The 13,165-nt window shown below is 46.2% G+C and overlaps 2 protein-coding genes across 2 annotated transcripts; one reads left to right on the top strand and one right to left on the bottom strand.

Annotated features, from left to right (window-relative positions):
* Positions 1 to 8,692: 8,692 nt before the first annotated feature.
* LOC128731418 (putative tRNA (cytidine(32)/guanosine(34)-2'-O)-methyltransferase 1) lies at positions 8,693 to 9,880 on the bottom strand. The gene is made up of 3 exons (XM_053824539.1): positions 9,760 to 9,880; positions 9,043 to 9,701; positions 8,693 to 8,967 (listed from the first exon to the last, which is right to left on the bottom strand). The coding sequence occupies exons 1-3, from the start codon at positions 9,878 to 9,880 to the stop codon at positions 8,824 to 8,826; spliced, it is 924 nt and encodes a 307-aa protein (XP_053680514.1). The 3' UTR covers positions 8,693 to 8,823.
* Positions 9,881 to 10,311: 431 nt separating this feature from the next.
* Positions 10,312 to 11,163, top strand: LOC128723767 (uncharacterized). Its single transcript, XM_053817536.1, has 2 exons — positions 10,312 to 10,453; positions 10,517 to 11,163. The coding sequence occupies exons 1-2, from the start codon at positions 10,357 to 10,359 to the stop codon at positions 11,161 to 11,163; spliced, it is 744 nt and encodes a 247-aa protein (XP_053673511.1). The 5' UTR covers positions 10,312 to 10,356.
* Positions 11,164 to 13,165: the final 2,002 nt, after the last annotated feature.

Genomic DNA, 13,165 nt, shown 5'->3' with positions numbered 1-13,165 from the left:
GCCTTTCTCCGGTGGATAAGAAATTTGCGCGAGAAGGAAACAGCGTTGCATCGCAACCAAACTGCAGGCAACTTTCGAGTGCCTTAAAAGGACACGCTTCCTGGGGGTTGCAATTAAACGCGCGCGGAAAAACGAGCCCGAAGCGCGTCGGAAAATCCGTCTCGAACGAGAACGAAAAATCCCTTGGGTCCCTTGGGTGGGGGATTCACAATAAGACGATCGCTTATTGGCGTCCGGGAAAGTACGCGAAAATGGTGAGCGAAGAAAAACTAGCCCGATGGGCTGAGAACGGCACGATCGGTACGGTCCTCGGGGCCGATTAGAGAGGAAATTAAAGCACGAAAACAAAGTGAAACGACACGGTAACGGCGAATGACCCACTTCCCGATGCGAAGGACTAAAGGGAAGCCGTCCCGAGGCGCGACAAAGTTGGCGGTGAAATGATCCTTCCGTGTGCCGTTCGTGCGTTGCATTTCCTGCAGCTCGGATTGGTGCCACCGAGCGAGCGTGGATGGGAAATTGAAAAGAAATCCGATTCGGATCCCACTCCAGGATGTTCTGCCCTTCTTGCAACCTTCCCCACCCCGTCCAGTGCACATCAACTTTGTCGTCCTTCCTCGCAGGATGAAATGACGGAATTGAGCGCAAACTCGCTCGGAACAAAATCTGGGATGGAAAAGCCGGACGGGAAAATCCCAATCCTCCACCCGGCTGAAGGGCGTGGAAAAAGGGACATGCAGCTCAAACGAGCCAACGTGGAGGAGCATTTTCTTCCAACGTTGTCGCAGAAACAACAAACCCGAACACAAGCGGCAATGCAATCCAGCACGGGTTCGGTTCGAGGTTCTTATTAGCGCATTAATGCCACCGGTCGGTCTCGGGCTTAATTTCATCTACCATCTCCTCCCCACTCGGGTAGGATGAAAAAGCTTCGGAAAAGCAGCAAAAACACCTCCCGGGACAACCGGAATTGGAGAAACGCTGAAGCTCACCGCCCCCGGGGATGTGTTCTGTTCGCGTGCCGTGCCGTCCGGTAAATTGGGATCCTTTTCGCAAATTTGGGGTGAACTTTAAAGTGGCAATAATTGCGAATGCAACTACTCACCTTGGGGCCTTTTTGTATGCCGAAGGTCGCGAGTTTCCGTTTTCCTCTTCATTACGTCCTGTCCGGCAACTCGGTGTTGGTTTGTTTCGTTCAAAATTCCGCTTCCAAAATGTGGGGCCCCTTCGCGTCGATTCACCATGGCAACCGTGTTCGGTGCGTTCGGTTGCTACGGTTGCTCTGTTGCCAAGCATCCTTGCAGGTCAACTCATCGGGAACATCAGGGGGTGACTGCTTTGTTTCGACTTCCAGCGAAGTTAAACATTTCAGTTCTCCCCATCCCAGACCGGGGATTCGATGGCGATTCGATGGAATAACTTTCATCATCTGCTTTTCTTTTTTTTTCGTTTTATTTTTGGTAGACGGTAGCGGACGATAAACTGGACAGCTTGGAGGATAAACTAAAACGCAAATCAGCCCGGTAGTGGAAAATCGAATGAAAGTCAGATTCAGATTTTTTTTCCGTTGCTTACCTCCCGTCCCTGGCACTGCAGTTGCTCGAGGGGACAATTTATTTCCCAGACACGGGCCACTTTACAGTAAGCGAATCACTTCAAAACTGGGAAAGCGCGTTGAAATGGAATTCAGCAATCGTTCAGGTGTAGGGTAGACTAGGTAAGCCCACAAGTTTCCACGTGCCCGCGTGTATGTGGGTGTGGTGCTTGTGCGTATGTATTTTATTTTACTGCCAGTATTATATTGGCCCGTTTTTCTCTTGAATTCGTTTTTTATCGGGAAATCGATGATGCGAAAGTGAGTAATTTCTCTTCCCCATTTCTGCCCACGCTGACCATTTGTGGCAATGAGATTCAAAAGAATGTCAAACGGGGAATTAACATGTCTTTTTTTTTTGGAGCGAAAAGGAGAACAAACCAAAACTCACGCACAAAAAAAACCTCTCTGGTGTTGGGGAAGGTGCGGGTGGCAGCAATCGACCCGCTGGGGTGGGCTGTAAAAAGGATTAAAAAAAGGACATTGCTGCATTACAAAGGAGAGAAATGATGAAACAAAAACAAATAATATACGAAAAAAACCCCAATGAAATATGGCACAAAGAAGCTCTGGCACGCGGGAATTAATTGAACGCTTGTCAAACACATCAGCAAAACAGACGCAATGAAACGCAAGGGCGAATGCCAGCGAGGATGATCAATTTAAAGCCTTTTCACACACTCACGCGCGCGCACGCACACACACACCCACACACAGGGCAAATAAAATAGGGGAAAAAACACAAAGTGATTAATATGAGCGATCCGCATAAATTATGTAAACACGCGTGATGGAAGCAATCGAATCGGTATGTTAAAAATGCACGTCCGAGAGAGAGTGAAGGAAGAAACAAAACGCAACAACAACAACCAAAAAAAAACCACACCAGTAGAGAAAACAAAAGCCCCAAACATGTAAATGAGCGTAAACTATCATGTCCTTGGGGGTTGCTTTTTGTTGAATTTTGTGTCTGTTTTTTGTTCTCGTCCGTGGTTCAATCGAAGAGCATATGCCACAATAATTGAGCCACTTGATAGGACGCCGCATTTAGTCGATCCATTCTGTCGAAATCCTTCCAGCAGGAGGAGGTATGAACTACACAATACCTGAAATGTATCATAATTGTTAGAGAACACAGGTTTAAGCTATCATTTAAAAAGGTGTATTACAAGTGCAATTGAAGTTGTACGTTAACTTGAGCTTAGTAACGAACCACAATCAGTGCACGCTGTTCTAAATGGAAGATGGCCACAAGGTCAAGAACGCAATTAAAATAAAACAAAGGACATGTCATGAGCACGGCCCACACGACGCTAACGGACAGAAAAGCGCATATGTTTTCGGTGCTTTTTGACAGCTTTCCATGGGTTGCGTTTTTCGTTCTACCTTATGCGTTCGAACGTGAAACCGATCCATTGGCCGTATCCCAACATGCACAGCCGCACGCAAATCGCAAACCGGGAAGGAGAATACGTCGACGAGCTTTCCACCGCACGGGTGGGTCGTCCGTTACCGATCATATCGGGCTCGCCGTTTTGAAGCCTTCCGTCCGGAGGATAATCAACGGCGACATGATCGAACGGGTGGCGGCAGATGCTTTTGAGCATCGGGAGTCCATTGCGAATCCCTGGGTTGAAAAAAAAAAAGGGATTAGCGTGCAAAAAAAAGGGCAAAACGCCAAAGGCCCGGGAACGGGTTCTTTCGCGAGCGAGTGAAAAGCTCCCGGCATGGTCGGGAAAGACGCAAAGGTGCTGTTTTCGATCTCGTTTTTATGCGAGTTCTTGCGCTTATCGCACACCGACCGCAAGAAGAGGAGTCTTAAAGCCTGTGGAAAAGAATCCACCATCGTGTGTGAGAGAGAGCGAGAGATCGCATAAAACATTGGGGCGACTATTCGGAGCGATTCGTCACCGTGTCCTGTACCGCGGCCACGGATATGGCAGAAAACCGAAGAACGGACCGATGTGATCAGACCGGTGCGATTTCCAGGAAGCCTGTGGCTCTCGCGGGCTTCGCTTACGGGGAGCCTCCGTGTGCGGCGTGCGTGCGCTAATGTGTGTGGAAAATACAGCCCCCAAGGCGTACGCCGATACTCCAAACCGAGAATCGAGCAGCGGGACGAGTGAGAACGGCGCACAGCCCCAAAATGGCAGCTTCGCCGAGCCCGAGAACCGGTTACACCGAGGGCAATGCAGCCAGGCTTGGTTGGTGGGAAGGTGGAGTGTGGAGTGAGAGAGAGAGAGGAAAGAGAGGTCAATCCATGGGTCAGAAACCCAGAACGGTGTTAGGCAATGGTCTGATTGTATCACTTAATCGCACGAGCTAGGACGGTCCACTTCAGAGGACATATTTGATCAAAGCTTTCTGGTGATGGGGATTCGAACCATAATAGCTTGCATAATGTGGTGCAGCTAATGCATCTGCTCCCTGATAGTGCAGCGCAAAATGCATTGTATGAAATCTCGTATCACGAGACCGTAGCCTAAGCGTAGCTAATGCATACACAGGTGAGATGACACACAGGTGAGTTGTCGATGGTGAGTTGGCGATGGTGAGTCAATACAGTGAGCAAACGCGCTGAGTTGACGTAGTGAATCTCACCATGCCATGAGCGGTGAGTTTCTTCTCGCAATCGAGTGCGATCGAGACGCTCACTCACTCGACTGCATCGACTCTCACAATCGTCCACGCGTGTGTCCTTCCTCCGGACCGAAACTGCCCTAGTTCACCAGCTTAAACCAGTTACACGGATCGCCAAAGCAACCAAGCCGATTCTTGCCCCCAAGGGAAGTCGCTGTTTTCAGGCGATGGCAGAATGGAAGGAAATAGCAGGGCCAAGGGAATTGCAAATGCACCCTCTTCGATGGATGCAACGGATGGGCGCATCAGGGTGCACCCGGGGAAGGTGCTTTTGCATTTCCTCCGTCGGTCTGTGTGTGTGTGTGTGTGTGTGTGTGCTGCATTATGTTGCCGTCTTTAACCGCCCAACCAAGGGAGGAGGGATCAGAAAGGGCTCCATGCGTCCACGACGGCACCGAATGCGTGCTGGAGGCGCACGCGGCATTAGCCCTGAAAGGCCCGCCCGCCTGGAGTGAACTATCAGTGGTCATTAGGGGCTGAGTAGGGGAATAATTTCTCGTTTTGTCTTTCGCGCTTTCTCTCTCACTCTCTCGATCTTTCTTGCCCCATCGCGTTATTCGTTCTCTCGCATCTTCACGCTTGTGAGCCAACCTTCAGAGATGTTCTCGGGAATTCGGAAAAGTTTCCGGAGGGTTGGAGACGCGACGCGCATGACGACAATTCCTGCCTCCCCACCCGGTGGGTTGGCCAAGTTTTCTTACTTCGATCCGATCGGAGTTTGGTCTTTGCTTTTTGTTCTTTCACTACACTCTCCCCCTTTTTCGCATCCCATCTCCCAATTCCGTTTTCCTCACACGCGACTCACCTTTTTTCAAGCCTCGCAGTGGGCAGAGCGATTCAATGAACCCAATGGCACGGACAGCAGACAGAGGCTGGGATGGGATCGATCTGGCCAGCCGGCAGATTCGTTCTAAAAGAATGGAACAGGGATGATCGCTTGCGCCAATACATCTGCATCTGCTTCGCCCACCCGCTGGGGGTTCGTTTTTGCGCGATGCATCAATTAATTAGCCGCATCTCGAGTTTTCGGGGAAGCATGAGCTACGTAATGGAGCAATGAAGAAGAAGAAAAAAGAAAACGGCACGATATAATCCACCCCCGGGCGGAGTGAAGGAAAAAAAACGCTATTTGGCCGGCAAATGGAATCTGTGAACAAACAGAAAAGCGAGTAGCTGATGAGAAACGCAATTAATTGCACATAGAGACAAAACTTAAGGAAATAAAATAAGAAACCATTCAATGAAAGGGTCGCGTGATTGCTATTAGGAAATAGGATATTAAATTTAAACAAAAAAAAACAAAACGAAAGAATAAACACAATACAAACGACCCTCTCCCCCATTGCTCTCTGTGTACGTGAGTAGATACATTAGGTTATAGGTCAAGCTGTGGCGTTTTGTAACATAGCGATCGGTGCAAAAACTGCGGCACAATTGAAGTGGCAGCACATGTAACAGGGTGGTGATTTTGATGTTGAGAAGACAACCCACTTCTGCAATGGAAACGCCTGCAGAATCGCATGTAAATCGGTGTTTGTGTCCCACCCACCGGCGAGCGCTTGGCGAGCTTTGAGGGTTGCAATAAAAGCGAATGATAAACAAAATGTCAAATACCAAAAAGCACGATACAATCCAATCACATCTGAACCGATAAACGAACGCCAAGCTGTTTCATGGGGTAATATGACCCAAGCACCAGGGTGGAGATTCTTCGCACCCCTCCCTGTGAAGCCGGAGAAGCTGCAACGCAATAATAATAAGGATGTAATCTAGATAAGCACCGCGGATTCGCAAACTTTACCCTTAGAGGATGGGTGAGTGTGTGAAAGCGAGAAAGAGCAAGAGAGAGTGAATAAAAGCACAAATGAATGGGTGGGGTGGCCGGGAATGTGTGTGAAAAAGTTAAATCCTTTTTATTTTGGCTCAACTCCGCGTCTGCCTGCCGTTTTCCGCCAGACCGTTCATACCCAAATGGCTGTTTTAAACGTACATTTCCATGTAGGTGTGTGTGTGTGTATCTGTGCATGCATATGACTGTGTATAGTGTGATAGATAATGTAGGGATCGGGGAAAAAAGCCCCAAAATCAAGCAGAAAAAGTAAGGAAAGGAATGTGTATAGCGAAAAAGGCACAAACGGAGCAAAAGGCGAGCTAAAGGGTCCGAAATCAAAAGGATCGCTCTGGCGTTGGTAGGAAGCACCCGGTGGGCGACGGGAGAAGGTTAAATGATCTGGAATCGCAAGAAAAAGCTCAAGGCGCCCAGAGGTGGGTAGAAGACACCAGGCATCGCCAGATGAAAACAACTGTTAAGGGTAATTAGCACCACGTTCCTGGTGGTTTCTTCGTTCCTTGCGGGCGCCTCAGACATCCAGGAAAGAGGCACACTACAAAAAAAAACAAGATGAAAACGGCTCTCTGATGGCATCATAGTAAGCGCAGAGCCGAAAATCGTTACCACGTAGATGTTGAAATTGTGACACGAAAGTTTTCCTAAGAAGGTACCCGAAATGGGTGAACTATGAAACGCCCGAGTGAACGAGCGTCTATCATGGATGCTGCGAATTTAATTGCAAACGAGATGAAGTATTTAACTAATAGAGAGAACACAATAAAAATAGAGCAAAAGAAAACACGGAAAAATATGGAAAAAACATGATGAAATCCTGGATGATGTAGTAAAGATAGGAATCAAATGGGCGCAAGACCTCCGGGCCAAAGCGCCCGGGGCAGTAGTTTATATACATATAAAAATGAATGATTTATTATGTAACGTAGGGCAATAAGGGTCATTTTAATATGAATCATTATTTTATTGATTATCGTTATTATTTCTGAGAATGCAGAATGCGATGAACGAAACGCCACGCCACGGGATGGGTGGAAAATAAAGCGAAGCGCAAAAGAGAAACGCCACCGTGTGTATGAAATGTTATATTCTCGGCTTACCGCCTTTCGATCATTATTGCCTCGTGTTTCGCTCTTAGTTGGTGTGCTTTTATTTTATTTTGCACTTTTTTTTTGTTTTCAACGTTTCGTTTACCCCACCAACGGGATTTTCACCTGTTTCTTTTTTTTTGTTTATTATGATTTTTGCTTTTCACCTGTATCATGTTAATCGGGATGATGGCATTCGCGTACTGGAAACAGAGGAATATTTTCACATTCACAGTATCTTTGCACTAATTTATGCACTTTTATTTTGGCCGGTATAGTATCCGAAACGATTTTTTTTCGAGCCATCCATCCTTTCTCTCCACTTTGTTCACTGTCGTGCACGTAGCATTTGCTTAAAATTACCATTCGCACGCATGCTGTGAGCCAAATTTGCCCGCTCGTCCTGCTGCCTGGGAAGTTTGCATTTTCCCTTACATCAAAACCCATTAACCACGCATCAAATCACTTGCGAAATTTTGCATAACGAGCAAACGCCCGGGCCGGCTCGGGCTCGGGTGGCGTATGCCTTCTGGTGCGGCGATTGGAATGTCGTGTTTTATAGGTGTTAATTGGTTGTTTTTATCACGAGACTGCCTGCCGAGTGATCCTTCGCAACCAGGAGTGTCAGTTACAACAACGGTGGAAGGGGACCAACATCCCGTGCAACAGTCGCTGTCCATGAGGAAAGGGACGAACGAAAGAAAAAAAAACATATCAAATAAAGGATATATCATTCCCATGAACGTGGGGTAAATGTGGCTGCAACCGATGGACAATTGCAGGCAAACGGAAACATTATCTCCCACAGAAAAACTAGCCAATTAAATTGGCTGGGTGGCAAAAAAAATCGTTACACGTGACCATAGGGTATGTACTTTAATTATGATACAAAAGGAATGTATACCGTTGTTCGATCGTTTCGAATATTAAAACGTTTCTTCCGCTGATGCGTATTTTATGTGTGCTGTAGGTAAACAATATTTGCTGGTTTCCAAGGGGTTTTCGAATCATTTCATGACATCAGATTGCTCGCGTGAAACTCATTATTGGTTTCAAACGGGTTTTCTGGTAAAATACAGCAAAAATTAAACGGACCCCTTCGAGAACGTAACATTGAGCGCAATTATGCAAATATAATCGTTCGAGCGCCCTAAAGTTAATCGAAAACGTATGTAAATAGTGTGAAATAACGAGCGCAATTAGCCATCAAGCGCATTTCGGTACGTTTAACGCGTTCGGGTGCTATGATTCTTGTCAATCGCAGTTCCTATCAATCCATCGGTAACAATCAAGTTAATCATGTGAACACAATTGGTATCCCACCCTCATTTACAACAACTAGCAGTTAACCGATTGGCTCGCCTAGTAATGATTATTTGAATGCATTATTTAAATGGTTTAATTCACAATACTTGAGCACGAATCGTGTAGACTAGCATGGAGAAGTTTTTTTTTTTCATCGTTTTATGAAAACTTGATCACTATTCGGATGAAAGCATCTGTTAAAGAACTTTTTTACCCGGTTATGTGAAAGTTAGCTTCACTTCGGCGTGACTGCCAGTTTATTCATTTATATTCGGGTGAAGTATCTGTTATAGAATTTTATAAGCGTTTATGTGAAAATTAGCTTCGCTTCGACGTTCCTCAAAGTTTTTTTAGTCCTTCTTTTTGTCAGCTTCCACCTTGATACTGCCGTGCTTTAGAGAAGTCGTCTTCAGGCGCTCCAGCACTTCACTGTAGGCTGGTGCAAGCGGTTTTTGCATTACGTCTCGGTACTCATAGTCTCTTTCGGGATCAATCTGTACAGAACGTAAAAAACGAAAGATTTAACGGAAAATCCCACGAAATGAATGCTATATGTTTGGTGAACTAACGTTCAAGCTGTACGACATATCCGAATCGAACTCACGCAGATCCCCACAGACCACGAAAGGAATGATTGCCCGATTAACTGGCGAATCCGTTGCACGTGCGATCGTCTGCACGTCGTCCAGCATTGGATTGATATGCTGCGGCACGTAGCCTTCCGGAGGCATGTAGTTCTGACACACCACAAACGCCTCGATGCTGGAGTTTCTCGAGCTGGGTGGTTTGGCAATCGAAACGCTTTGATAAAATATTCGCAACTGCGAATACAACAGCGAAGTGTCTTTTCCGCGGAAAATTTTTGCCACAAACGTGCCACCCAGGGCGAGTACGTGTGTGGTGATGTTTAGCGCAGCCAACAGCAGCTGCGATTGGATGTATTCGTCGATATCGTGCAATCCGGTAACGTCCGGAGCACCGTCACATATGACGAGCTGAGCCTTCTGTTGATCGCCAAAGTGCTGAATGATAGCTTCGGCCGTGCTGAGCATGGTTATGTCGCCCTGCAGTTGAATAATACCCGGAAGAGGCCCCATGGCCTGGAGATCTACGGCGATGATTTTCACCTCATCGCGGTCTTTAGGATCACGGCTTTCGTACAGGCGCTTGGACAATACCTGGCTCCAGCTCCCTGGAGCCGCGCAAAGATCGACAGCCCGGGTTACCCCTGAAATCGTTACATGTCAGTGAACTGTGTTTACAACAATTACATACGGCACAACTACCTTCGAAAATGTTGTACACCTCGTCGATTTGTATCAGCTTGAAAGCACTCCTAGCACGCCATCCTTCTTCCTTGGCTAAACGGTAATAGATGTCGCGCTTATCTTTGCTAGTTTTACCCATTTCACACGGATTTAATATACCACAAGCTCTCGGTAACCAATCGCAAACAAAATGAACGCTGCAATAGTCAATTACCTTGAGTAACGTCAAACTGACGTTTTATTCGCGAATGCTTGGGCCGTGTACACACCGAGCATGTTTTGTTTGTAGAGATTGTTTTCGATCTCTCGGAAAGTTAGTGAGACGTAGAAAAATAATTTGTTATCCAAATTGAAAATTTGTTGTATATTCCAAGGTTTATAAATATTATCGGAAGGATTTTGATCCATTGATTTATTTCAAGATTTGATTCGTGCTCGTGTATACATGACTTTGGCTTCCAATGACTTCTTTGTTTTGCCGGTTGCAGAAGATAAGGCCAACTGCACCGCGTAGAAGAACAGCTGATTCTTTGTTATTGTTCTTTAGCAAAGCATTACCGATGCATCATCCGTGTGGAATAGTGACATTCTTGGATTGAAACAGACTCTCCAAATATGGACCAAAGTGTACCATTTTCCAAACAATTACGTGTGGCAACACGGGACATCCACAGTGTAAGCGATGCGCTCGTCAACGCTAAGCTTGCATTCGGTAAGTAAGATATGTTAACCTCACTGGCTTGTGTTTGGATTACTCATTCCACCTTTGTTTTAGCTCTCTACGACAGCCACGTGTGGGCCGAAGGTTTGCTGATATTCTACGACGTCTTTAAATACCTCGAACAGCGTGTTCCACATGATTTTCTGCCACCCGAACTACATCGGACAGCGCACTTTGAGCGAGATCTACTGTTCTACCTTGGCGATGGGTGGCAAGACCGGCACACCCCCAAGCCGGAAGTTCGTGCTTATCTCGATCACCTGCGTAAAATCGAACAGGAGAATGCCAACCTTCTGCTAGCTTACGTGTACCATCTCTACATGGGTCTGCTGTCTGGTGGGCAAATTCTCCAGAAAAGGCGAGCACTGGGCCAACAAATGAATTTATTCCGTCCCCGGACCGATGGGCAGCAGGAAGGCGCTGCTCTGACAACGTTCGAAGATCACAGCATCTACGAGCTGAAGCAGCGTTTGCGCAAAATTGTGGACGATTTCGGGGCCCGGTTGGACGATGAGACGCGCCAACGGATGTTAGATGAAAGTAGAAAGGTATTTGAGCTTAACAACACCATCATTCGTACGGTGAAAGGTGTTGGAACAGCAAACCTGCGCGTTCTCAAGTACATTGCTATGGCAATTGCAGCGATCGTTCTAATGCAAGTTTTAATTAAAAGTCGTGTAGATACCCAACAGGAACCATAGTATTAGAAATGCTTTGTTGTTACATTATAAACTGATTTTATTTTTCGGATATTAAATATAACTGATTCGAGCATAATGTTAAATGGAATAAATACACAAGAGTAACCTTTTTTACTTTCCGAATAATATTTTTCTTCTAATATTGCGTTTCCTATCTAGCCGATAGGCTCGGTAATTATAACAATGAAATAGACTCAGAAGAGGTACCCAAACGGTGCAGGCCCTTACAAAATGTCGCGTTTATCAACACGATCATTTTATTCTTTTTGAAGTAATAGCACCCAAACGTTAGCGAATATAATAGTAGTTTCGTAACCCCTCATCCTTACAGCATTGAAACAAGATCTCTGCTCCAATCTAAACATAATAGTCTCCATCCAAATACAATACCGCCGATGAGAGCGAGGAAAGAAATCTCTTCAATTGCTTTCGATTATTTTAGCCCCGTTTCAGCGGGAGATTGGGATTTGTGCATTGGCTTGAGCATGTTCCTCACCGTGTTGTGCATCGAACAGGAATGATTTTTTTTTCTCTGTGAAAACCCGAAAATCGTGTTCGGTGTAGTTCAAAACGGTTGCTAAATGAAAGGAAAACAACATAGTATAGAATTATGGTTGCACACGGAGCAGTGTACCAATGCACGAAGCAAAATAACATTAACTCAAATATCAGGTATTGGGTGTATTGTATAAATACGTAACACGCGATCGTGATAATGTACAAATCGAAAAACGAACCTATTTACCATAGCCTTTGAAATCGGTACCCATTTTTCCTATCCTTGCGATATGCGTTTGAGTGCGAATAATTCATTTTGCGTACACGCGCACTTCAGACGAAACTGCGTGACATGCTGCAGTTCTCGCTGTTGCACCGCCCTCCAATTCGCATCCTTTTCTCATTCGCAAGCGATGTACATAGCATTTCTTTACGTTGTAATATCTATAAATCGTCCTATAACCTATCCGTGTATATAGTAAGTGTGTCTCTCATTCGGTGTAAATATCGCCGTTTGCTAAAGTATCACATTTCTAATCAAATCTTTCTGTCAGTTAGTTCAACTCATTTCGATTTTAGACTGTAGGAAGGGCGAGCGCACTTCAGCTCTTGGGCCGAGAATTCCGCGAAAAGGCCTGAAATCTTCGAACCAAAGCACAAACCACACAGCGGGTGTTTCCGAGCGGAGGGACGGTGGGGCTTTTCCTATTCCTAAGACCTTACGTAGCTAACAGTGTCATAAAGATGATAAATGTATGAGTTCAACCGCTCCTTTACGTCCTATATTGCAACAAAACAAAGTCCCTGCCCGGTCCACTCTGCTCGGGGATCTCCCGGTGCGGTTACGGCTTCATCTAGGCTTTGCCAGTTCCTCATCCATCGCAAGACCATCGTATCGTCTTCTTCTCACACTGCCTTCTACGACCTCCCGGAGAAACGTGAGATCGTTTGACGATCTACTTATACTGTTCGCATTTTGTTTCTTTCCCTTTCTCTTTAAGCTGTACAAGCTAACACTAATTCAAACGGAACAACGGACGACAAAACCATCCTCCGCATATCGTTCGTATTGATCTCACAAGACACAAACAAACAAAAGGATAACGATACACCGTGGATCTAAGCATGTGCCACAAACCCGCAGCCGCGTTCAGTGGACACAGTGGAAAAAAGAGGAAGTGCTGCTAAGTATGATGAGATTTTGATAGGAATCCGATTGCGCCAAACCAGCGCCAGATCGAACGTCTACCATCCGATCGACAGCGCACGTGTTTTGGAAGTAAAACTATCTGCTGGTTGCTTCCTTTCGCTAGGAATGCTGTCAAGGAATTGTCGCGATGTCCTCTAGGCCCTGCTAGAGCTTAAAATCAAGTATTATGAGTAATCCCGACACCGTGGTGCAAGGTGGGCGGGATGGTCGTGCTGGCTGGCTGGCTGGTCGGTGCCGGATCTGGATGCACCCGAGTCATCGCGACAGTCAGCGCCACCATTCCGGGCAACCACC

Source organism: Anopheles nili, chromosome 2, assembly GCF_943737925.1.
Source record: "Anopheles nili chromosome 2, idAnoNiliSN_F5_01, whole genome shotgun sequence".
In the NCBI taxonomy this organism is placed as follows: Eukaryota; Metazoa; Arthropoda; class Insecta; order Diptera; family Culicidae; genus Anopheles; species Anopheles nili.
This window is presented reverse-complemented; position numbering and strand designations above follow the sequence as displayed.

Excerpts from the sequence above, each read along its gene's own strand:
- LOC128731418 (XM_053824539.1), bottom strand. The coding sequence starts at position 9,880 with ATGGGTAAAACTAGCAAAGATAAGCGCGACATCTATTACCGTTTAGCC. Across the intron at positions 9,702-9,759 it reads GGTGTACAACATTTTCGAAG|GGGTAACCCGGGCTGTCGAT; the intron begins GTAGTTGTGCCG and ends TAACGATTTCAG. Across the intron at positions 8,968-9,042 it reads ATATGTCGTACAGCTTGAAC|ATTGATCCCGAAAGAGACTA; the intron begins GTTAGTTCACCA and ends CGTTCTGTACAG.
- LOC128723767 (XM_053817536.1), top strand. The coding sequence starts at position 10,357 with ATGGACCAAAGTGTACCATTTTCCAAACAATTACGTGTGGCAACACGG. Across the intron at positions 10,454-10,516 it reads CAACGCTAAGCTTGCATTCG|CTCTCTACGACAGCCACGTG; the intron begins GTAAGTAAGATA and ends CCTTTGTTTTAG.